The sequence below is a fragment of the Aquarana catesbeiana genome, linkage group LG04 (assembly GCF_042186555.1).
Source record: "Aquarana catesbeiana isolate 2022-GZ linkage group LG04, ASM4218655v1, whole genome shotgun sequence".
NCBI classification, from domain to species: domain Eukaryota; kingdom Metazoa; phylum Chordata; class Amphibia; order Anura; family Ranidae; genus Aquarana; species Aquarana catesbeiana.
The window spans coordinates 563009707-563035199 of record NC_133327.1 but is presented as its reverse complement, the minus strand read 5'-3'; the positions used below and the strand labels follow the sequence as shown (position 1 = coordinate 563035199).

The following is a 25493-nucleotide window of genomic DNA, read 5'->3' as shown; positions in this document are numbered from 1 at the left end:
CATATCACTCATAGTGTGCCTTCACTTTTTACAAGCAGAATTCCTGGAAATCAGCTTTAAGTCATTCTAGAAACAGGACTGTAATTTAGGCTCTACATTTATGTTTTTCAGTGTTACAATGAAACCTTTCATTGGTCCACTTGTAATGTGGACACCAGACAGAAATCTCATCAGTGAAATAATGGTGGTCCTATAGAACCCTTGTTGATGGTTGCACTGAAAAGCTAGGATTTCGCCAAAGGAGGCTAGAAATGACATGTACAGTAGGTAGCTGTAGGTTCTGAAAAAGCTTTACAACATTACCTGATACTGTGCATCACTCTGCACTCCTGGCCAACTATGTAGGCAGGTATCAGAACGGGGATTTCTAGCTTGCAATGGCAAAACATTATACAACTTAATATCATTGGTACAAGATAAGCAATAAAAGACAGCAGAACAACCACATAAAATATCCTTTCTTTAATTACAGAGAGGGCAAATTAATTTATGCACAGATCATGGAGACAACAATCAGAAAAACAGAACAAGGTAAGACCAGTGAACACCAAAATTTGTGTGAGGACAACCTAATATAATTTTGTGTATAAACCTTATGGTATAGATTTTTGAAAAGGGGATATATAACGTTCTCCTTATATAGTATAACCATTTTAAAATAATTTCTCTTCTAAATCTTTGCCCATAAATGCTTTCATTTTACAGTGCTATCATGTCACTTTGAATAAATGTTTTCCCATTCTGTTACATTCAAAGTGATGTACTTTTTGTCTTAAACACAAATAGAATTCAACATTTTCGTGAAACCATTCAAATGGGAGAGTTGAAAACGAAATTTTACAGCAAAATGTACACACCCTCAATAAAAAAAAAAAACATACATTTTTAAAATCAAACAGAACATTTTCTCATGCTTCAACACATCAAAAGAGATGCACATATCCATTAAAATGACAAAATAAATATATTTATCAATGAAAATGTACTGGGCCTGCCAGTACAACCAAGTCCAGAGGAATTATTGCCAGCAATGATTGCTCAGGAAAACAATAGTTTAAGGCTTTCTAGTTCCCACAATGCACAGTTTTCTTGCTTCATTTATGCCTCATCTTGTTCCATGTATTAGCAATTGAAATAAACACCTGCGAATTGCTCCCTCTTATATAGGCAGTACTGCAAGAGGCTAAATGGAAGGGGGAGTAATTACGAGGAAGGTGAGGATTGGGGTATATATGAGGGTGATGCATGGGAGAAAGGAGGCATGTAGACTGTTGATGCGTGGGAGAAATGGGGGCATGTAGGAGGGTGATGCGTGGACATGTAGGAGGGCGATGCGTGGGAGAAAGTGGGTATGTAGGAGGGCAATGCGTGGGAGAAAGGGGGCATGTAGGAGAGTGATGCGTGGGAGAAAGGGGGCATGTAGGAGAGTGATGCGTGGGATTAAGTGGGCATGTAGGAGGGTGATGCGTGGGAGAAAGTGGGTATGTAGGAGGGCAATGCGTGGGAGAAAGGGGGCATGTAGGAGGGCGATGCTCGGGAGAAAGGGGCATGTAGGAGGGCGATGCTCGAGAGAAAGGGGGCATGTAGGAGAGTGATGCGTGGGATTAAGTGGGTATGTAGGAGGGTGATGCATGGGGGAAAGGGGGCATGTAGGAGGGTGATGCGTGGGGGAAAGGGGGTATGTAGGAGGGTGATGCGTGGGGGAAAGGGGGTATGTAGGAGGGTGATGCGTGAGGGAAAGGGGGTATGTAGGAGGGTGATGCGTGGGGGAAAGGGGGCATGTAGGAGGGTGATGCGTGGGGGAAAGGGGGCATTTAGGAGGGTGATGTGTGGACATGTAGGAGGGTGATGCGTGGGAGAAAGTGGGTATGTAGGAGGGCGATGCGTGGGAGAAAGGGGGCATGTAGGAGAGGTATGCGTGGGAGAAAGTGGGCATGTAGGAGGGCGATGCGTGGGAGAAAGGGGGCATGTAGGAGGGTGATGCGTGGGAGAAAAGGGGCTGTAGGAGGATGAGTGGTAGAGGGAATCCTCATGAAGGAGGGTAAAGCTCACCACACACACACACACAATAATCTGATTGTACAATCTCCTTTAGATCTGCCATCAACTCTACAGAGCCGGCCTGAATGAATATAGATTGATTCAATAGACTGGGTAGGTCCTTATATTGCATCATTTTGGTAAATCTAAAGTTGATGTGCAAACAGTGTACAGTCAAAATGTAACATGTATAGTGACCCTAAGGCTGTATGGGAAGAAGGGGCATGCAAAAGGGTGAGGATGAATGGAAGGGGGGGGGGGGAGGCATAACACTTGCCTTAGGTGACAAAGTAAGGTCACTCTTAACCTTTGCATCTATTTACACTCAGTCACCACTTTATTAGGAACATCTGTTACTGAACGCAAATAGCCAAACAGTCAATTATGTGGCTGCAATGCAATAAATAAGTTATGCAAACACGGGAAGACAGTTCAGCTGTTGTTCCAGCAAACATTTGAATGCAGAATGTATACTTTGACAGTGGGATGATTGTTGAAGCCAGACATGGTGGTTGTATCATATCAAGGCTGTACTCTTGGGATATTCACATATTTTTCTCTAGAGTTTAAAGTGAACCTGTGGCCAGGTATGAATGTTCAACTAATTACCTTTACATGCCAAGCAGTACCTTAAAAGGATGTGTATGGGACATGTATGCGGTTAAAAAAAACAAAAACAAAAAACACGTACAGTACACACTTGCCTCAATACTGCAGCAGCTGTCCCATGTTGGCTCTAAAACTGAGCGATCAAATGACCGACTGGAGTGGAGAGTGGTGACTGTCATTCATCGTTCATTGCTTTGCCCTTCCAGCGCTCACTGGAGTGCCAGGCTGGAAAGGGGGTGGGCGCAGTTGGCTTTTGCTCCTAGCCACAAGTTGAGAAGCGGAGCCAGCTGTCAATCAGGCAGCTGTAAGCATCCTGACAATGTGGTCAGGATCCTTCCAGAGCCTGGAGCAGCTCTGCGATGTCAGCTGACAGCAGGCTTTCGCTCGTTGTCAGCTCATTCTGGTTCACAGGAGAGCAAAAGAGAGTGCACTTCTGTGACCTACAAGAAAAGTATGGTCAAAAAAGCTTTGGCTTCGGTATCATTGTTGCCTATGTCCTAGGAGATTTGCTCTTTCTAACCAAATTGATCACCAGTGTCACTGGATATAAAAGTGAGGGCAAATCCAACATTTTGAGTTGCCACCATAACAGGAACAGAGGAGAATATATGGGGAAAGCTATCCACTCACTTCCTGTCGAGTCTTCATGACAGTAGTTTTAACCCTCCTTTACTCCATCCAAAGAGGAGATGCCAAGATTAGAGGACCATACTGGGTATCACTACTGTTAAAGAGCAACTCCACTTTTGTTGAAAAAAAAAAAACCCATTCCCCACTGGGCGATCTATTTACAAGGATTTTAACAAACTTTGTTGCAGATTCCTACCTTTTGTTATTCTGAAGAAATCAATGTGTGTTTGTCTGTGCCCATGTGGGAAAGTGAATCTAATGGGAGTGGTTTTATAATTATCAATCAGCTGCAGGGCACTAATGAGGAAAGCTGCACGGTCTGCATCCCTTTAGACGTGATTTCCTATTGGGAGTATATAACCAAAAATGACATTTTTGTTGCAGGGGACACCTGAAATGCGTCTTAGTGCAGACTTCTGGGAAAATCGGTGGACCAAACATACAAGCAGGAAATGACATATCTGGGGGGCGGTTTGTACACATTCTGTGTACAGAACGCCTCCAGGTAGCCATATTGCATTGCATTTTCAGAAAACTACCACGACTGCAGATTGAAAAGGTAAGGTAATTTTTAATAACATTCAATTACAATATAACTTGTGCCACAATTGTATACGCTATATTATTTTTTCTTTATTTGCCATTTTTTTCCTCCCACGAAAGTGGAGTTACCCTTTAACTAAGAACAGGAAAATAAAACTACCGAAGGCGATTAAAAAGAATTGTCTGTTCTGACAAATTCTGTTCTAGAATGCAATGGAGCTGGAGGTTTGCATCATAGGCAGTTTGAGCACCTTTCTGAATCAATGTTACTAAGAATTAAAGCGCTTTATATGGCAAAAGTGGTCCTGACCAATACCTAGATGTTTTTATCTCCAACTGTGGGAGGGATTTTAGACTGTAAACATCTTCAAAGACACACATTGAGGTGAAGCATCCAGTATTCTCTGTAAAGAACTATATGGGAAGTCATCACTATATAAAATAAATTATTTTCCTTCCTCGCTGAATAGCATGGCAAAGATTTCAAGGAAATTTGCAGACTGCCTTGCAACCCAGAGATTACAGTTAAAGTAGAAGTCAGCCCCATGGGAAACAGTAAGCAGCAGAACAAGAGGCCAGTTATTGCAAGTATTTATTTCACTGGTTACTTTACTCCTATTAAGGCCCCTTTCACACTGATCCAGTACACTACTCCCACAATGTGGGTGCAGCGCAGCGTACCTGCGGTTTTCGTGTGGTTAGCTGCTCTTCGCCACAGACTTCTATTATGTTCTGCGGCTTTGGTGCAATTCCTACATGCAGGAGTTTTGGTGCACTTTCTGAAAGCGCACCAAAACCGCAGGACACAATAGAAATCTATGGTAAAGTGTAGCTAGCTCGCACAAAAATTGTGGGTACACTGCGATGCAGGAGAGGGGCACCGAATCAGTGTGAAAGGGGCCTAATCCATGTACAACTTGTTATGCACTTGGTGGAATAAGCCTTTAACGTATTTAATTCTGCTGACATCTAAGAAAACCGTACGGGGATTTTTTCAGTTCTGTCAAACTGCAAAGTAACAGCAAGAAAGTAAAACAGAGAACATATGATAAGGAAGAGGGTGCAAAGTTTCTACAATAAAATATCATGGTTTACATGACAAGCAGATTCTGTTTCAGTGTTCCGACCACAGCTGAATAGAAATTAAAATTACAGAACACACAAATAAAAACTGCATAAAAAATATATAAGTTAAGAGTCTAAGTTTACAGAACACACACACAGTCTTATTGCATTAAAAACAGAATGCCGCAAAAAATTAATTGTACACAGAAATCTTCCACGTGGGAGAACTTAGCCATAGAAGGCTTTTCATGGAATTACCCAATAAAAACAAAGTTGACCAAAAAATGTAATGCCGCAGGTTATAGAAACAGTAGGTGGACTGGTGGTATTTTTAGTGGTATGTCTGGTACCGATTTCCCACCACTATGAATTGCTTAGTGTATTTTTATATTCATTTAAAATAATCAGCCATAGACTCTTCTTTTATAATATTTAAAATACAATTGAAATGTTCATTAGGCAGGTTGGATTGTAATCCAAGTTCATGTTTTTTTGCAAGCTATAGTGGTAGTCTGTAGCCACAAATGCTTTCCAGACCAGGTTCGGTCAACTATGTGATAAACAGCCAATGCCTTATTTCTTCTATTCCCTGTACTGCCTGAGTATAGTAGAAGTCCACGTTTGCTGCAAAATCTTTACAAACAGAGGAATCCATATCTCCAAATGTGCAGTATAAAGCGGTGCCACCAATGCTGAGGAACACTGTTACAATGCAGAGTGCAATAAGCAAAATGCAGGAGCCTCCGCTTATCTCTTCTGAAATACAAAAATACATATACAGTTAGAGGTGTACAATGCATTTATTTAGCATTTCTGCATTAAAATAAAATGTATATGCACTATACACAAAATGACAATACTTTTTCATATCAGACACCCCATTTTAAGAAATAATTAGTTTGTGTTGTCACTTCAATCCTTCATGGGCAATACTATAAGCCCAACTATATAAAAGGCCAGTCAACCCAAAAGTAATGTTTAAAGTAGAAGTTCAGCCTAAAACTAACTCTAAATCTACTGCCACATTCTAAAGCCTCGTACACATGATGCGATTGTTGGCCAACCGAGCGTCTGATTTTTGTCAAAAGGGCGCGTGCCAGGATCTTGTCTTGCATACCAACAGTACACAATTGTCGTGCAACAAACACGAACGTAGTGACGTACTACGAGGATTTTCAGCTCTTGAGCGCCACCCTTTGGGCCCCTTCTGCTAATTTTGTGTTGGTGAGCATGGATTCCGAGCATGCGTGTTTGTACTTTCGACTTTTGTGCGACGGATTTGTGTACTGACCATACGAAAATCAGACAACAGACCGTTGTCCACTGAAAATTTACTAGCCTGCCATCCAACATTTATTGGCTGAAAATTGGACAACAATTGTCAAAAGGAGCACACTAACGGTCAGATTTTAGAACAGTCTGTCAACAGACAGTCCCCTGCCAGCAATCGCATCGTGTGTACGAGGCTTAAGATTAATCTATGAATATAAAAAGATTTGGAAGCCAAGCCAATCAAATTAAAACGGTATTACCGCCAGGCACTCATCCACTCACCCCATATAGAGGTGGGGCTCAATGGCTAAACAACAGAGAAAACGCTATGCCAAAAGAGGATAGGCATAGAATAGTGCCACAGCATAGAGCCTCTGAGATATAGGGTCAGAAAAAATATGATTAAAATATCAAAATTGACAAATTATTACAAAAAATAATAAATTATGTAATTAGACAAATACAAATTCATAAAACCATCAATCCTCCACCATAAACAACGTTATCTGGAGACAAACAGGACAAACAAAAACATCTGGACACCTCACATGCATCTACAATAGGGACCATGTAAATGCACTGCTAGAGGCAATAGGCAAAAAATAAGGAGACACCGCCAGTGCCACACAGTCCTAATGTGGATATAGAGGGGCCAAATGCAAAATTCAAAAATCTAAAATCCTGAGGGCTGCAATATATGGCTGGAGGGTACACACGGAATGGGACACTGTGCTGGAGGCTTGAGGGTGGATGGTAATCAGAGGAGAAACGGGAAATACAAAGTAATGCTGACAACATGGGTAGTCACTCATGAAGCAAAGACCAAATTCCCAATTGCCTAGGCCTATTGCCTCTAGCAGTGCATTTACAAGGTCCCTATTATAGATACATGTGAAGTGTCCAGACATTTTGTTTGTCCCAAGAAAATGTTGTCTATGAATGCTGTATGGTGGAGGATTGATGGTTTTATGAATTTGTATTTGTCTAAATACATAATTATTTATTATTTTTTGTAATAAATTGTCAATTTTGATATATGAATCATATTTTTTCTGACACTATAGCTCACAGGTTCTATGTTGTGGCACTATTCTATGCCTATCCTCTTTTGGCATAGCGTTTTCACTAATCTATCTAACTCTGTAAAGAAAAAATCATTATACATACCTTTTCTAAAGCCGATCCAGTCCAGTCTCCAGCAGCAGATGCTGCATGAAAGACAGCAGACAATGGCTGGGAAAGGATGTCACTGATAGACTTACTATGGGGCTTCCATTGTTGGCTACCTCTCCTACACACGCCTACACAGAGAAGCAGCCGCTGACAGCTCAGCATGGGACTAGACCAGATTGGCTGCAGAAAAGGTATGTATAGCGATTTTTGCTTTACAGTAGGACCACTTTCACAAGGGCTAAAAATAGCACCTGAAAAACGCCTCCTCTGCCACCCCAATGTGAGAGTGCTTTCACAATGGGGCGCTATGCTGGCAGGATGTTGAAAAAAAGTCCTGCAAGCAGCATCTTTGGGGCGGTGGAGGAGCAGTGTATACACCGCTCCTCCACCGCCTCTGCCCAGGCGCTTCGGCGATACATGGGCGCATTTAACCATTTCTTCGGTGTGAAAGGGCTCTACTAAATAGATTTGTCTTAGAATGTGGCTGCCAGTAGATTTAGATTTCACATTGGAGGTGTTTTTGCGGTGCTTTAGCACTAAAAATAGGGCCTGTAAATTGCATGAAAAAAAGCCTCATCTGCAATCCCAGTGTGAAAGCCCGAGTGCTTTCACACCGGGGCGCTGTGCTGGCAGGATGTCAAAAAAAGTCCTGCAAGCAGCTAATACAGTACACAGCTCCTAAAGTGCCCCTGCCCATGGATTTCAGCAGCTCTTTGCACCCTTTATTCGGCCTCTAGCGGGGGTTAAAAGCGACCCGCTAGCGCACGAAAAGCACAGCAAAAAAGTCAGTAAAGCGCCGCTAAAACTAGAGGCACTTTACCGCCAACGCCCGGGCGCTGGCAGTGTGAAAGGGCTCTTAGAGTTAATTCGTTTTCAGCTGAACTTCTACTTTAAGTTATAGGTGGAGCATGATGGGTTAAAATTCAACCCCTGGTTATATACATACATTGTAGATATTTCAGCTCTCAGAATTCCTATTAGAACTCTACTTTTGTCCACCTAGGAGTTTTGGGGGGTTTCCACTGAGCTTTGTATGCACCAGCACCTTCTTCTGAATTACCAGTCATATCAAATACAAATAATTAATTCTAACTGGAAAAGTGGGAACCCCTCAAAGGCCACAGCAAATGTGCAGTCCTGGAAACTTAACAGTTCTTACTAAGATGTTTCCTCAGTTTTGGACAGGCTGATCCTGTAATCCTGTCACTTTACACTCGGGCACAATAGAAAAGGAATAGAAAGGAAAATGTGGCCGGTAACTTAAACATCCGTATAAACTTCTTTATTTCTTGCACAGAAGTAAGTAGAATTTTACTTCTGTGCAAGAAATAAAGAAGTTTATATGGATGTTGCAGTTGCCGGCCACATTTTTTGCTTCACCTTGAACCCTGGTGTATTGAGGACACTCAGTGAGCCAAAGCACCTATGTTTGGATTCCATGTCCAACCTATGGATCTGTTTCCTGTTGTGAGCACTGCACTGTTTTTCATTTCCTCTAAAAAAAGGAAAAGGATCACATGTTCCTGCATACTTAGAAGTACCAGGTATTTCACAGGGCTTTGACTGCTGAAAGGGGGGCAGGAGAGTTTGGTGGAGAGTAGCGGAGACCAAGACAAAGACCCAGAGCCGACATGCAGGGAGGGAGGGGGTGAGGGAGAGAGAAGAGAGCAGAGGACTGCTTCGGATGACGGAGGGACGTACGCTGACCACGGTGGTCAAGGCTCAGCAGCCCTGATTACCGTGATCAGCACAGAGAGGGAAACACAGACTGGGGCAGGATCAGCCAGGTTTATTACAGTTTAGAGAGGAGCGGAGCAGGTTACACAGCACAAGCAGTGTGCTGTTTATTGTGCTTTAAGGGAACAGGATCTCTGAGCAAGGTGAAGTTAGAAGCCGATTGGCTACCATGCATGGCTGCACCAGATTTTGCACTCTAAAGTTTTAGTAAATTAGCTCCTATATATTGCCCACTAGAAATGTTTATTTTCATGGCACCTTCACTGTAAAAAAGCTGAAGTGTACTGTATATACTCGAGTATAAGTCGAGATTTTCAGCTTTTTTTGGGGGCTGAAAGTGCCCCCCTCGACTTATACTCGAGTCACCGCCGTCTGCCTACATCATCAGCGTGTCATGTAGGCAGACAGCGGCCAGCGTGTGTTATTACTATTCGGCGGCCAATTACTGTTCAAAAGCCGCGCCTCCTCCTCGTCTGTGATAGGCAGTCAGTGTACAGCCTATCACGGACATTCTCTCATCCTCGTCCATGGTATGAGGATGAGAGAATGTCCGTAATAGGCTGACCGCTGACTGCTGGGAAATGGAGTTTTCTGCCTATCATGGACGAGGAGGAGGCGCGGCTTTTGAACAGTGAATGGCCGCCGAATAGTAATAGCACACGCTGATCGGTGCAGAGCGGCACACAGAGGCATGCACAGGGCACAGGTAGGATGCACACAGACACATGCACACATACACAGGACACATGCACATATGCACAGGACACAGGGAGGTATACAGCTGCAGATGGACATTGTTGACCCTCTTTTTCCACTTACAGTAGCTGCTGTATTTCTCACCCTCGTCTTATACTCGGGTCAATAAGTTTTTCCCTTTTTGTGGTAAATTAGGGCCTCGACTTATACTTGGGTATATACGGTAATTTATTTACGGTTTTATTCCACAGAGCAGTGCAAGCAAGAACCTACCTTGTTCAAGTGCATCTTCTGCTTCTTGGAACCGCACTTTCCTCTTTGCCTGTTTCTGTAAAGGCTGAAAAGTCTTTTCTCCCTCACTGCCATCACGCTTCTTTAGTATGGACACCAAACCAGCAACGGGGCTCACCTAAAGAAAAAAAAACAAGACAACATAAGGATATGTTCTGCATAATGGCTGTATGGTGTTTGGCTTCATTTAAAAAGGAATATATTATATTTTAAAGTGATTTTTTTTTAACAAAGTACAAACATGTCATACTTTCATTATCCTCCTCTTCTGGGGTCTACTGCCAGCGCTCCTGGCTCCTCCCCTCTTTCGAGTGCCCCTCCAAAGCACTTGCTTTGGGGGCACTCGTGCAGGCTCACTCCAAAGCCTGGCTGTGTGTGTCTACTGACACAAACAGCATGGCTTGGCCCTATCCACACTCTCCTCACAGGCTGTGATTGACAACAGCAGGAGCCAATGGCTTCCACTGCTGCCTTCATGTCCAGTGAGGAGAGAGAGGAGAGCACCAGATCAAGATCAGGCTCACGTAAGCATTTAGGTGGGGCTGGGCGGGAGCCCAACACAGAAGGCTTTTTACCTTAATGCATGAAATGCATTGGGATAAAAAAATGCTTCTCCCTTTACAACCACTTTAAAGGCAGTATTTATTCACATTCCATTTTCTTGAGAGTAATTTTAGACATGATTTTTACATTTCACTTTCCATGACATGTTTTTAAAATGATATATAATATACTGTACATATTTGTAGGTGTGCCCTGTAGTGGTTTTCTGTATTTCAGATCATGCAGTAAACATCCTTGCTAAAAACCTGCTGCAAGACAATCTATTAAAAAGATAAACTAACAAGCTTTCAGAAAAAGCATTCTAATAAAGTTTGACCTATTCACCTACATCTAGATAAGAAAAGCAATAAAATGTAAAGATACGATTAAGCAGGGAGCACAGAACAAATATAGAATGAACAAATATGGCTTCCTTTTACATACACAGTGAACAAAAAAAAAAACAATGTGTGTGGATGCAGACCAAGAACAGTGTATTGCACTCAGCCATGAATTTTCTGAAGTCCCTTGGTCACCCAGAGGTGATCTACAACCTCATGAGGTACATGAATGGCTGCCAGGCAATGATGCCCAAGATGGACAGAGCAAGTAGGAGACACTGCACCCTGTACTTCCCTAGACATTGTCACTGATCACCACGAATCAAAATTTTTTCACGGTCACATAAACCTCACAAACAAAAAACCTGAGCATCACTGCAACATTTTTTTTTTTTACCCGTGAGAATCTTATTTTACCCAAGCGCCGCTGCAAGCTTTTTTTCCCCCCTAAAAAACACAAATGCAAAGTTAATATAACATTCTATAACATTCCCATATTGCATACAACGCGTGCCGTCTGCTAGTTGCTCCACTCCAGTCTAAACCCTGCTCACTTTCCTTCTGCTCCATGCTACACGCCAGATCTGACGTCTGCACCAGACACTTCCAGAATATATACACATGAACCGAAAGTGACTGCCGTCGTCGTCTTTCCGGTTCACTTGTTGGTTTCCCAGTACATCCTAGGATATCCAATACCGGTAATCCCTCCAAAATAGCTGAAATAATGCCCCTCAAAAGCTTCAGGTGCTGTAAGCAAGCTTTGTCAGACTTCTACGGAGGCTTTGGAGATGCTTCAAAGCACCAAGAAAGTAACATGGGGTATAATTTTTTAAGCCAAGCAAACATGTGAACAGGACTGTAAGGTAACTATTTTATTTAATGACAGGTGCTTTGATTGGCATTCAAAGTGTTTTAAAAAAGAGTGCCCAATGCCACATTATGAAGTAAGTGTAATCAGGCCCTAAGGGAACCCCAGAGTGTCACCAGAAAGAGATTTCCCTTCTATTCCTGTTCTGGTTTCAACCCAAACTTTGGGATTTTCTTTTACTTTCAGTTCACAGTAAGGATTCGGTCACACTGAATCTGACTTTGAAATCGTGCGCCTCCACTTGAAGGTGCACGATTTCAAAGTCAAATGTCAGTGTGACTTGTAAGACGTGTGTGACTTCATGTCTATGCACGTCGCACCTGAACTTGCAAAGAGTAGTGCAAGAACTACTTTCAAAATCGGTGCGACTCCAATGGAGTCGCACTGATTTGACTGCTTCTACTGCAGACAATAGGGTGCGACTTGTCATGCTATTTGAAATGATCAAATTGCATGATAAGTCGCACTGGTGTGAATGGGGAGTAAACATGACAAATAGAGAAAGTGAATCTCAACGGGGACACAGACAGCAATAAAAACTGCCCGATGTTCTAATCCCTCTCCACTCTAAGCCAAAACAAAAAGGGTGATCCTAACAATCTCTCAATTTCTGCTGGCACCAACTATCTTCAACTCAATAAAATAATGGATGCCTAAAAGGTTTTAAAGAAAATACCTGAAATCACTCATTAGTTCACTTACATATTCGTTCAAAAGTTGAAAATTGTCAGTAATTAGAACTGCCTGAAATTTGTCTCCATACTGCATAGTTCCATAACTGCTGAAAGTTAAAATCACCTGTAAAAGCATGCATATTTCAGGAATTTTAGGCAGGATAGGCAGGTAGGAGGTAGAGTTGTTAGCTTAGAGTGGGGGTCAGCAACCTGTAGATTGTGATCTACCAGTAGATCACAGACAGGTGATAGGTAGATCACGGCCTAGGCTTGCTGACCCACCATTTTAGGGCTTCAAACAGAGTGCAATGCAGAGGGACTACTTGTAAAGTTGGAGCTGTAGTAGGGAGCAAAAGCTGCATAAGCCGATGCCTCCTCTGTAGTGCTGGCTCCTGTCCCATGCGGAGTAGCACCAACTGCACTCCACCTCTTATCCCGGCTAGGTCTCCAGGTGCCAGCAGCAGGAAAGAAGAGATTTTCAGGTCAGTGTGAAGGAATACACTGGACATATTAGTATAGGGCTGCGGTTTACACACACCGCAGGTACAGTGCAGTGTACCTGCAGCTTTCCTGAGGGTTTGCTTTGCTTAGCCATGGACTTGTAATATATCCTGCACGATTGTGACATGGTAGCAATTGGAGGTTTAAATCAGGTGGGAGGAGGTGACACTGTTCTCTGTGATCTTTGACTTCTCCCATGTTGTTTAGGTAGGTCTCCATCTCTTTAAGGTTGCCTACCCCTGGTTTAGAGAAGGATGGATCTCAACATGGCTGTCCCCGCAGTGGTTACATTGACTAGCAGTACAAAGGCAGGCTGGGATAGAGACACGGAGTCTTCAGAACGCCTCCTGAGGTTAGGTAGTTATAAAGTACAGCAGGGGTAGCTAGCTCATTAGAGTATGTGCTTTACTGTTATTTTGGTGGGCAATTAGATTCTTTAACTTTGCAATTAGCTGTTTAGATTTACAGTCACCATTTAGGACAACATGCTGGCTGGCTAGTCTGGAAAAATGGCTCCTGAAGTTCATATTAGTTTATCTATACATGCTATATGTTTGTTTTCCAAGTTAGGCTGGTTGGTCCCAAGTGGCAAAATAAGATCAGTTCTTCGCAACACTCTTACCATTGTTACAGCAGTCAGTTCTAATTTAGACTTGCTGATCTTCATAGACTAGATTTAGTTAAACCAGCACAGGTGCAGAGAATGAGCTTTAACTTTCAAGTAAAGGTTAAAAAGGGTTTGAGGTTGCAGCCAGCTCATAATCTAGTGGATTTATCAAGTGCTGAACTTGTACACCAGCTCAACAAGGATAGTCAATGTCTCAGTGTGACTTTTCTAGTATCCATGGACAGCGGAGAAAGTGTACAACTAAAATAGCCCTGACTCAGGCTATTGCACTTAAGTGGAATCAGTCTGCTCAGCCATCTACTCGTCAATGGATTCAGATAGTAAATCAGATACTACGGCAATAAATTTTTTTTGAGCATAAGGGTTGTCCCAGGAAATACGATAAGGTGTGGAACATCTGGTGCTCCTCCACTCTTACCATGTCTACTCTGTGAGCAACTTTTTCTCTATACTTAACATGTGTGAGAATGGGAAAATAAAATGTTGTACTGGGAGCAATGTAATAACGAAACCAAATTACTTTGTACTTGTATGCAGTCACTTTTTATTTGAACTGGACATTCAAGAATATACAACTGTGAACAAGTACTTCTTGTGTATTTATGTACCAAACACTAATTCTTTACGCTTATGTTGAGCGTGTTTGATGCTGTACCAACATGTTGTTTTTGCATATTTGTCAATAAAAAAATTTTTTAATTAAATAGCCCAGACTCAAAACTTTAAAAAAAAAAAAAAAAAAAAAAAAAAAAAAAAAAAAAAAAGGTATATCTCATTCCTACCAATGACCCATTAAAGGAGCAACGAAATCTGAAAAATTTCTGCAGAATGGAAAGATCCAAGAACAGAAAAATATTCATTGAATTCAAAAGCTCTAGGAGCAGCAAGCAAGTATCCAGACATGTGCTTCCAGAGACATATGCTCTACTAAGGTGTCACACTTCTAATCCTGTTGCAGGTGGCAACTAACCAGCAAAAAGATTGCAAGGGCAAAGAAACCTCTCCTTTTTTTTTTTTTTTACATATTTTCTCCCTAACTTGATGGACCACTGAGCTGTCATACTCACCCACTGAGAAGTGATAGCCACGTGAGACACACTTCTCCTGTTAGTCCGTCGCTCAGTCACTCTTCTGCCAGGCTTGCGTGTCCATTGCCAGAAAACAAGGCCTGCTCTGGAGAGAAGCCCCCACCCCTGCCAGGGGACTGGCAATGATCTCCCCCCATGTACAGTGTCCTCATTGCTAGGCTGTCCCTTACAAACCTTTTGTCCTTATGGGATGAGGTGCTTTGGGTGCTTTATTTGAAAATCACAAACACAGAGCTCTGTGCCTGTCACAATGCTGTCTACACCAGCCTCTAACACCGTTTCACCGATATTTGATTCTGGCTCTAGCTAGCCTGTCTCTGAAATACTCAGCTACCTGCCAAGACCTCTGCTTGTCCCTGTGTTATGTTTACTGCCTGCTGCCAGCTTTATTCTCTGCATGACCCCATGCTACTGACTGGCAGCCAGACCTTCTGCCTTCCGGATATTGCTACTGCTCTCCCTCTGAAACATCAGTCCACACCTGCCTGTCCCAAAGTACTTTAGGCACTTTATTAACCACTTGTCTACTGGGCACTTTCATCCCCTTCCTGCCCAGGACAATTTTCAGCTTTCAGTGCTGTCGCACTTTGAATGACAATTGCGCGGTCATGCAAGATTGTACTTATTTGAAATTTTTATTTTTTCACAGAAATAGAGCTTTCTTTTGGTGGTATTTAATCACTACTAGTTTTTTTATAATTTTTTCTAACAAATGGAAAAAAAAAATCTTTGCTTCTCTTATAAAATTTTGCAAATAAGTATTTTTTCTCCTTCACTAATGTGTGCTAAGGAGGCTTCACTGATGAGGAGGCTTCACTGATGAGGCGGCACTGATTATCAGAACACTGATGATCAGTGTCTTTATTATCAGTGTAGATTGTCCCCTGTCACACTTTCCGGCTACCGGCTCTACTCTCCTCATGCTATCACAGCGTGTGAGGAAAGGAATGACGATAATGGTAAAGTGTGTTTATATTGTGATCAGCTGTTCTTGGACACAGCTGATCACATGGTAAAGGGCCACTGTGATTGGCCCTTTACCCTGATCAGAAGGACACAGCAACCACAAAGTGCGCCATATGTACACTGCAATGGACGCGGTTCTGGGAGGATGTCAATAGATGTCCTCCCAGAAATGGACAACTGCACTAAAGCAGTCATTCAGCTATAGTGCGGTCAAGACGTGCTTAAAATCTTCACTCTGCCTCTTGTACCACATGACCATTGACAAGCATTGGGATTGATTTACTGAAGGCAAATAGACTGTGCACTTTGCCAGTGCAGTTGCTTCTGAGCTTAGAAAAGGGGGCAAAGCTCTGCTGATATCCATAATCCAATCATAAGCAAGGAAACATGCTTTTTTTTTCTATGCATGTGTACAGTATGTGTATTCTTTGTGAAGCTTTACCTCATCTACCAAGCTCTGAGGCAACTGCACTTGCAAAATGCACAGTCAGTAGGTCAATGTGCCTGTAGTAAATCAATCACATTGTGTAAGGTCTGGGGGGCAACCAAGCACCGGTAGGTCTGCTCACCTAAAAGGAACGGGGGCTGCTATAGGCAAAGCTACATTTGCCAGCTATAGTTTTTGACCACACTGGGTATTAGTGTGGGCATTACAGGGAGTGTTTGCAACTTTCTGTCTGTTAGCAATCCGAAGCAGGTGTGTGTTGTATTTAGAAATCTGGATGCTGCAAAGTTCCTGTCAGGATCATAAATCAGAAATGGGCCTTTTCAGGCACAAAAACAAATTTCAGGGACAGAACATGCAAAATAATTCAGTAACCACTATCATGATATAATGTACAAGAAAACAACATTTGGCTTTTCATAATGATAGAATAATGTTGAAAATACAATATTTTATAAAAACAAGGAAGGAAACAGTAAACGTTGTGTAAATGATATGTGCCATCAAAACATCATCATATTGTTACTAGAAATGTGGAAGTTGCCCCAAAACATTGCATCTCTCTTTTTTGACTTTTATAGAAGTTAATAAAACTGTTGTTGATTTGGATTTGAGGTGCGCTGGTAATAAAAAATCCATTTAGCAATGTGAGCTGTCAAAACCTAAAAATTGTTGAACTGGACTTGAGGCGTGTTGATAAAATATATTAGATGAGATAACTGCGTCACCCATTGACCAGCATTGCCTACCAGTAATGGTACAATACAATATGGTATTCATCTGTGGAACCTATGAATACAATGGGGGTATTTTATTAAAACTGGAGCAGACAGAATCTGGAGCAGCTCTGCATAGCAAACAAGCTTCTAGCCTCGGCTTGTTCAATTTAGCCAATTGCTGACCTACTCACAGTAAATATAATGTGAGCAGGCGGCAGACGTGGGCACAACAATGTACATGTTCGTTGCCAGCTTCCTTACGGGTTTGGGGGCATGCATGGTTACGCCTCCTGCTGACCCCTGCTGTGACTGGACACACCACATTTTTTTCAGCAGGTTTCAGCCAAAGATTTTGACTGAAACCTGCTGATCAGCTGTGTCCAATCCCTGAAAAGAAGGTAGAAAAAAAACCCAGCCATATCTGAGTAAAAGTAGCGCATATTACATTTGTTAGGCACAGAGTTAACCCCTTGACTGCCCCTTGATGTTAAGTCCTTCCAGCCAGTGTCATTAGTACAGTGTACAAGTATTATATTTGATCACTGTATTAGTGTCACTAGCAACGTCATTGTCACTCAGTGTCTGTTAGCACCAGATTGCCCGCTACCCTATCACAGTCGATCACTGTCATTACCAGTATAGTGTCTATAGCTGTGTAAATTCCAGTATATATAGACACCATAGTTTCTAGACGCCACACATTTCACACAAAAACAAATATATATACATTGTTTTTTTGTTTTTGTTTTTTGTTTTTTACCAAAGACTTGTAGCAGAATATATTTTGGTCTAAATTTATGAAGAAATTTGATTTTATTAGATATATTTTTTTTAACAAAGTAGAAAATATAGTTTTTTTCGCCCGAACACTTTGTCTTTTTTCATTTATACAATAAAATATAAAAAACCCAGTGCAGATGAAATACCACCAAAAGAAAGCTCTATTTGTGTGAAAAAAGTTTTATAGATTTCAGTTGCATACAGTGTTGCATGATCAAACAATTGCCAGTTAAAGTATTGCAGTGCTGAATAGCAAAAAATTTATTTAGCCACCTTCTAAAATGTTCTGAATTACTAGGGTTTATGTCCAATGGGAAGCATTTCACCTTGTGCACTTACCGCTTAAATTTACAATTTTTATTTTTACTGAGCACCAGGGACAAATCTTCTAAACCCTCACGTCGCTGTGACATACACTTGGACAGAGGAGTGTGACCATAAAGCAAGCAGTCGGAATACATTTGTCATTGTTATGCAGTAGAGTTTTCTCTGTCAGCTTACCTGTCTCCATGTGTTCATCTTTAAAGACCAGCTGCCTCTCACCTGACTGGTTTTATAACATCTCCTCTAAGCATGGCCCTACCCCAGGCCCTATCAGGGAACCCTATATTAACCTGTGCACTGCAAGCCAGCAGGACTGATCAACCATTGTGTGTTAGCCTCCGTGTGTACTTGCTGTGTTTCCTACGTCTGATTCCTGTTACCGACTTTGGCCTGTTCTCGACTCTCCCTGTCTGCTTGTTACCCTGACCTCTGGCGTGTTATGTTTATCCTCGTCTGCTAGTCGCCCTGACCTTTGGCTTACCCCTTACTTCCCTGCCGTTCCAGCCTGCTGCCTCCTTCCTTTTCTCCTGTAGTCTACGGTGGGCGTGAGCTGTGAGACCGTGGGGGGCCGCGACCTGAAGCCAGACTGCAGCGCAGTCCATCCTCCTCACTAGAGGCTCTGGTGAACACCCGCTGGCTCTTAGACTCCGCGCCCTGGGGAATCTATGCTCTAGCTCCCACTGGGATCCATGTTAGTTATCCTGTAGACCTGCTTCCTGAACCTTCCAGGGTTCAATCCGCAGCAGTCAGTCCTAGGGTCCACTACCTTAGCGGTGCACTTCTGACTCCTACAGAGTGCATCTGTCACCTGGTCCCAGGTGACCTGACAACATTCTACACTGCATTGTGTAAAAGGACTGTTGGAGAATGAAGGTCTTAAAGCGGTAGTAAACCCGCTGACACTTACTTTTTTTATATACACTTGTAAGGTAAAAGTCATAATACGCTAGTATGCACAGCATATTAGCTCATTATGAAATACTTACCTTAGAACGAGGCATCTGTATCTTACCTGGTCCACGCCGAGGTAGCTGACATGTTGCCTCGGTGTGTCTTCCGGGTATCGCGGCTCCAGCGCTGTGAGTGCGTGCGGGAGACTTCTTTCCGGCAAGGTCCGGCATCTGCCGGGCTTTCAGCGGAGAATCCCCTGTCTGCATGCGCCGCTGCAGTCAGCGGCTCATTGCAAGGGGAATATCTCCTAAACCGTACAGGTTTAGGAGATTTTTTTTTTACCTACAGGTAAGCCTTATCATAGGCTTACTAGTAGGTAAAAGTTAAAAGTTTGACTATACAACCGCTTTAATCTGCTGAGTTGCTATTAGCCAATACAGACAATTTGATTAGGTCCACAGTACTATTGCAACAACGCAGCAACTACCAATTTGTCAGGTCACAAACCTGCACTAAACCACAAAACACACACGACTTGAACTGCTTTTTATATACTAAATATGTCTCTGCTGGACATAAACTAAACTAAAATGCAGCAGCATTAACCAAAATGCATCAACACCAAAAAGATCACAGTGTGCTCATTTCTGTTTACTACAACAAGGAGGATTGCAGATCCATGATTAGTTGCACAATAAGGCCTCCAAATGACTAACTAAAGGGTAAAGAATTGGGGGTACCGTCATCCAAATAGCAATAATAAATGAGTGCAAGGAGACTATTCCCCACATAAAATCACCAAAGCAAAAAAGGAGGGGGGGGGGGTTCTATGTTTTAATCATGTATCAGTAAATTGTATACATTTTTACTTGACATGTAATCTTTCAGGGTACGGAGATAGTCCCTGGTTTCCTTTTTCCTCCCCCCTCCCTCTTTTTTTGCTTTGGAGATTTTTCATGGGAAACATGATTAGTTGGTAAGAAGGGATTTATGATTTACAAGAACATTCTTTCAGAAATGAAGATTGGTAGCTTACCTCAGCGCCACCAGTAGCTCCATTCTTGAAACAGCCATTAGACCGTGACATTTATTCTGTTATGATGCTGGACAGTGCTTGGACAGCAAGGCACACATCACAAATCGTCGGAGATTTCAGAAACTAGTATCCTTGGAGAGTGGAATATTTCCTGATTACTGTATGCGCAAGTGTCATTCCACTCCAGTTCCTGATAAACGTAAGAGCAGACTGCTAGCACTGAACTTTGTAACCATTTCCTTAACAAGTGCAATGTAAATCTTCCTATGCAAGGCTTTTTAACAACCAACGTTTAAGACGTGGCACTGGACTGTGCATTTTGCATAAGAAAGAACTCAAAAACTATTCTACCTCTACTCGTTTACATAGCTGACCAGCCACCAGCTGCTGACTCCTCCAAGCAAATCTACCAAACCGCAAAGCTATTATAGAGCTTTGTCTCCATCTAAAATGCTGAGAAATTTCAATATTGTGGTGGTTTTAGGCAGGGATCTACTGACTAAATACATGCCTTAGCTTCTAACAAGCTCAGTCAAATCAAACCAGCTGAGCAGTATTACAGTTTTTAAAAGCCCAAAGAAAACCGCATATTAAACAGTAATCCTTGATTAGTTAACACAATGTCCAGGGAGCCAACTTTCTGATTTCTGCAAAGAAACACCCCTTTGCCAAAGTACTTTTGTGTTCCAAAACAATGCAGTAACTAAGGCAGGCCATAGAGAAGAATTTCTTTCCTGCAACTAGGGGTTGCAGGAAAGAAAACCACTCAATTTCCCTATCAACACAGTCAATGTTGATGGGGGAATCCTTCCCTCTGTGTTCTTCCAGCAGGGAAGCGTGGGGATCCTTCCCCTGCCAGGAGAACATAGGGATTATTGCTAGCAGCTATCTCATGTAAAAAATCTGATATGCTGGTTGTACCAAAGTCAAATCAAAGGATTGACTTGAATACAATCAGCCTGCCCATAGATAGTTTGGATCTCAGCCGGTCTCTGCTGAACTGGCAGAGGATTGAACTGTTTATGGCTGGTGATGAAGAAATTAATATTTCCTTGATTGTGGCTCACTTACGTATAGGAATGCCTCCAGAACCTGGTTAAGGGGCTATATAAGGATATAAGTATGGTTTGCCTTAACTGACCTAATGCTATAGGAATGTCATTGTAAACTGACCATATGACCGAGCCCACAATCTTCTTTAAAAGGTGATACCCACTCTCTAAATAGTTACGATTGGTCAATTACTTACACACTGGTCCTGAATACACCACAGCCAAAGCTTGTACGAGGGAGGCCAATAAGTTCTTACCCTCACTATGATCTAGATGTGCTAGAGATCTGAAATTTTGCAGTTTTAGTAATACTGCAACAAGCCAAGAGAAAAGGAGTAGGTGTCATGCCAGACAAAGTTGAATACCGAGCCGTGATTAGGTTCCTCCATCTTCAAGGGAAATCTGCCCAAATAATCCATGAAGAGATGTCAGCTGTGTATAGAGAGGATTGTCCATCATATGAGACTGTCTAACGATGGAAGAGAAAATTCAAGTGTGGTCGCACAAATATACAGGATGATCAAAAGGGAATGTTGTCCGTCAACTGCCACAGAACCAAGTGTGTTGGTGAAAGTTGAGGAGCTAGTGGTTGAAGATAGATGTGTGACTTACATTTCTCAGCTAGGGAGATTAGTAGGGGGTCAGTTTACAACATATTACAGAGCTCGACAAATCCCAGGCACCAGGTCGCCATGGCGACTAGAAATTGTGTCCTTGCGCGTGGGCTGTGGGGTCTTCGCTGGGAAGGTGGAGATGGACCAGGCCTCGTAGGCCTTCCAGACACAGAGTACTGCCCGGCACTGTCATCATTAGGGAACGCCTTTAGCGGCGGAAGCTACTGACATGGCTGGAGGAGCAAGCGCCATCAGAATGCAGTCCAGCTGGGGATCCCTGGCGGCTCTTCATTCCCGCTGCTGTCGCTTTCACCCAGGGTATTACTGGAGCAGGCCCGGCTGAGGGAGGAGATGACCAGGCTCAGGGACATGGGGGCTCCCGAGTCGGTGGTTTCCCGGCACAAGAGCGCCCTGCTCCTCTGGGTGGAAGAGAAGCTGAGCCAGGAGCAGTTAATTGAAATGCTGGAGAGCCGGGCCAGCGGCTGGGAGGAGAGCGAGGAGGTAATCCCCTGCCTGCCGTTATGTCGGGCACACACTGCACACAGCAAAAGGTTTTTTTTTTTTGTTTATCAATTAGATGCAGAATTTATAAATCTGTTTTTTTTTATATATATATATATATATATATATATATATATATATATATATATATATATATATATATTTTCCTTTTTTTTTTTTTAATTGCTTTATCATATTCTATATTTTCCCATAGTAGGCTTGCTAAGCCTAGTAGTCCTTAAAACCTTTTATTGCATATTTCATTTGTTAATTTTCCTTGTGCAGCATTGAAGTGGATACTGGCAATGTAATATGAACCCTGTGTATGAGAGCATGGCGCGCAGCCCTCTGCATAAATTGTCCAATACTTGAGAAAAAAGGTGACACCCCCCCCGAAATGCGTCACCGTCCGCTCCTATGTGCAGCCTTCTTAACAAGGACAATATATGACTCAGACGTTGAATCCGACAGTTCCCCCGAGCGGCCTCATTGCAGAGTAATACCAAAAAAAAAAAAAAGAAAAGAAACTGGCTCCTCCATAGATGTGAGAAGCGTGCAACCATAGGAGGTGGATATCTAGAGAAGGAAGAGTCAATGGACTAAATTTCAGATCCCTAGCACATCTGGATCTTGGTGAGGGTACGAACGTATTGGCCTCCCCTCGTAGTAGTTGCTCCGTCCCAGGGCTGCTGAAATGCATGTGCCTGGTTTTGATCATCTGTGCCAAGACGGGGGGGGGGGGGGGGGGGCCCTTAATGAAAAGGCATCTATAGCCAAGTATTCTTGTTACATTTTGTAAAATTATTCTGTATCCGTCATTACTTAATTAAAGCAGAACTCCGGCCAAATTTTTTTCCCCCATGTCCTTGTTGCTGATCTCCTACCTTCACCCACTTTGCCATCCATGTTCCTCTGAGCTCTGTAGTTCCTATGTAATAGTCCCCCTCCACTCTATCCTCGCCTGACCCCGCCCACCTGCTATCTCCGTGCAGAGCGGGGATCATGATCAGTAATTACTTGTATGACACAGCGGGGATGTCCCACTGTGTCAGGTATAGTATATGAGAACACCGATGCTGATGTCCGGACCCCCCGCCATTATAGGAACAGTGCGCTGTCAATCATAACAACGGCGGGACATCAGCACTCGGCGTTCTCATAACAATACCAGACACTGCGGAGATCCCCGCTGTGTATATACAAGCAATACTGATAATAATCCCGCTCTGCACTGGTGGTCACCGACAAATGGCAATATTGTGGTCCCCAAGTGGCACTGGCGGTCCCTGAAAAGGTGGTCGCCGACAAGTGGCACCGGTCATCCCTGACAAGCGGCACTGGTGGTCCCTCACATGGTGGTCCCTGACAAGTGGCACTAGTGGTCCCTGATGAGTGGCACTGGTGGTCACTGACATGATGGTCCCTGACAAGCAGCACTGGTGGTGCCTGACATTCTGCGCTGGTGGACATTGATAAGCTGCACTGGTTTGCATTTATATTAAATGCATTGTTTTAATTTAAAATGTATTAAATTATTATATTAAAATGCTTTGCATTTATAAGGCTGTAACCTATCATACCGTGTGTTATGTATGGCTTGCTGGCTGCAGAATGAGGGGGTGTGATTTATTATTATTATTATACAGGATTTATATAGCGCCGACAGTTTACGCAGCGCTTTACAACATTAGGGCAGACAGTACAATTACAATACAATTCAATACGGGGGGGGGGGGGATCAGAGGGCCCTGCTTGTTAGAGCTTACAATCTATGTTGAAGTGGGCGAGGTCACAATTACATGTACAAGCCTAGTGTACCTCCCATATTCACTCCCATCCCAAGTATTCATGGGAAATGTAGTTTGATTACAGTTAGAGAGAGAGAGAAAAGAGGATATGATGCAATCACTGTTCTAATGTTCTAAGAGATCCTCCCTGCCAGAATACAGGCTGCATTTTTTGAATCAGAAAACTGACTTCCTGAAAATTCAGTCAGTCATATCTCTTAAACGGTAAGAAATTTCACAAATGCGATGCCTGTTTAGTGTGTGTGTGTGTGTGTGTGTGTGTGTGTGTGTGTGTGTGTGTGTGTGTGTGTGTGTGTGTGTTGTACTAACGGGGGATTTTTTTGAAAATCCCGGAGTTCTGCTTTAAATGTTATACCTAAAAGTGTTTGTGGGATCTTTTTTCATCTTGGAAAAAAAAAAACTCCAAAAAAACCTCACGTAACCGTGACAAAAGACAAAATAGCTGGATTAACCTAACTGATTGTACGAAGATGACCTTTTAGGCGATGCGAAGTGCCCCAGTCCACCCGTGCTCGTGTGCAAATGCGCAATAATTCTAGTACTGGGCCCTCTGTGTAACTCTAAACTGGTAACCTGTAAAGGCTCGCGAAGTTACTCGGTAGAACATCAACTTTTCTATTTTACCAAACAAGGTGTTATATTGTAGTCTTACAAAAGTTTTATATTGCGTTTATGTGCACTAATATTCATTAAATATGCATTTGAAAAACCGCTGCACAAATATCATGTGACAAAGTGCAACAACCAACATTTTTTTTCTGAGGGGCTTTTGCTTTCTCAAAATATACAACCTTTTTGTGGGTTCCAAGTAATTATCTAGTAAATGCTGATTTGCTAAAAGTGCTGATTTTGATATGTATGTGTGACGTGTTAGAATAGGCCTGGGAGTCAAAGTAGTTAAACCCAAAACCAAAAATGTAATTTATTACAGCCTACCAATCATTAGATGTGATGGTTGCATTAGTTTTCTTTTTTTAGGCTCCCCCCCCCCTCAGTTTTCACCTGGTTATATGACCAGTAACACACCTCCTGTATTAGACTGCTCACACTCTGGATTAGGAAGCATAGGGGGCACCTTTGAACAGCAGCACTGTCAGTCTGGGGGAGAGGAGTGTTAGATTTAGATACACTAATGCCGCGTACACACGGTCGGACTTTCTAGAAAGCTAGGTCCGACGTACTTGCCGCCAGACTTCCGGCGGACTACCGCCGGACTTTCTGAACGGCCGGACTTGCCTACACACGGCCGGACTTTCTGGAATCCGGTCTTCCCGACGGACTTCCGCCAGACTTTCAGAATGAACGGACTTTCCCACACACGGACAAGTCCGTTCATTTTGAACGTGACTTGGGTACGACGGGACTAGAAAAGGAATTCAATCTCGCCGCTTTTTTTGGCGAGATTGAAACCTTGCGAGCCCCGTCGCAGGCCCTTAGGTCTGGTATGGAACTTTAAGGGGAACCCCCTACGCCGAAAAACCGGCGTGGGGGTCCCCCCAAAATTCATACCAGACCCTGATCCGAGCACGCAGCCCGGCCGGTCAGGAAAGGGGGTGGGGACGAACGAGCGCCCCCCCCCCTCCTGAACCGTACCAGGCCGCATGCCCTCAACATGGGGGGGTGCTTTGGGGGAGGGGGCGCCTTGCGGTCGACCA

At 43.0% G+C, this 25493-nt stretch overlaps 1 protein-coding gene across 2 annotated transcripts in view; it reads right to left on the bottom strand.

Moving 5' to 3' along the window:
• Positions 1 to 447: 447 nt before the first annotated feature.
• Positions 448 to 25493, bottom strand: part of CNST (consortin, connexin sorting protein) — a 225364-nt gene continuing 200318 nt past the window's right edge. For both annotated transcript variants that reach the window (XM_073628017.1, XM_073628018.1), the window contains exons 10-11: positions 10039 to 10174; positions 448 to 5643 (exon numbers count right to left, since the gene is read on the bottom strand). In XM_073628017.1, coding sequence (XP_073484118.1) covers positions 5438 to 5643; positions 10039 to 10174 — 342 coding nt within the window. In that variant the 3' untranslated portion in view covers positions 448 to 5437. The remainder of the gene's footprint in view (positions 5644 to 10038; positions 10175 to 25493) is intronic.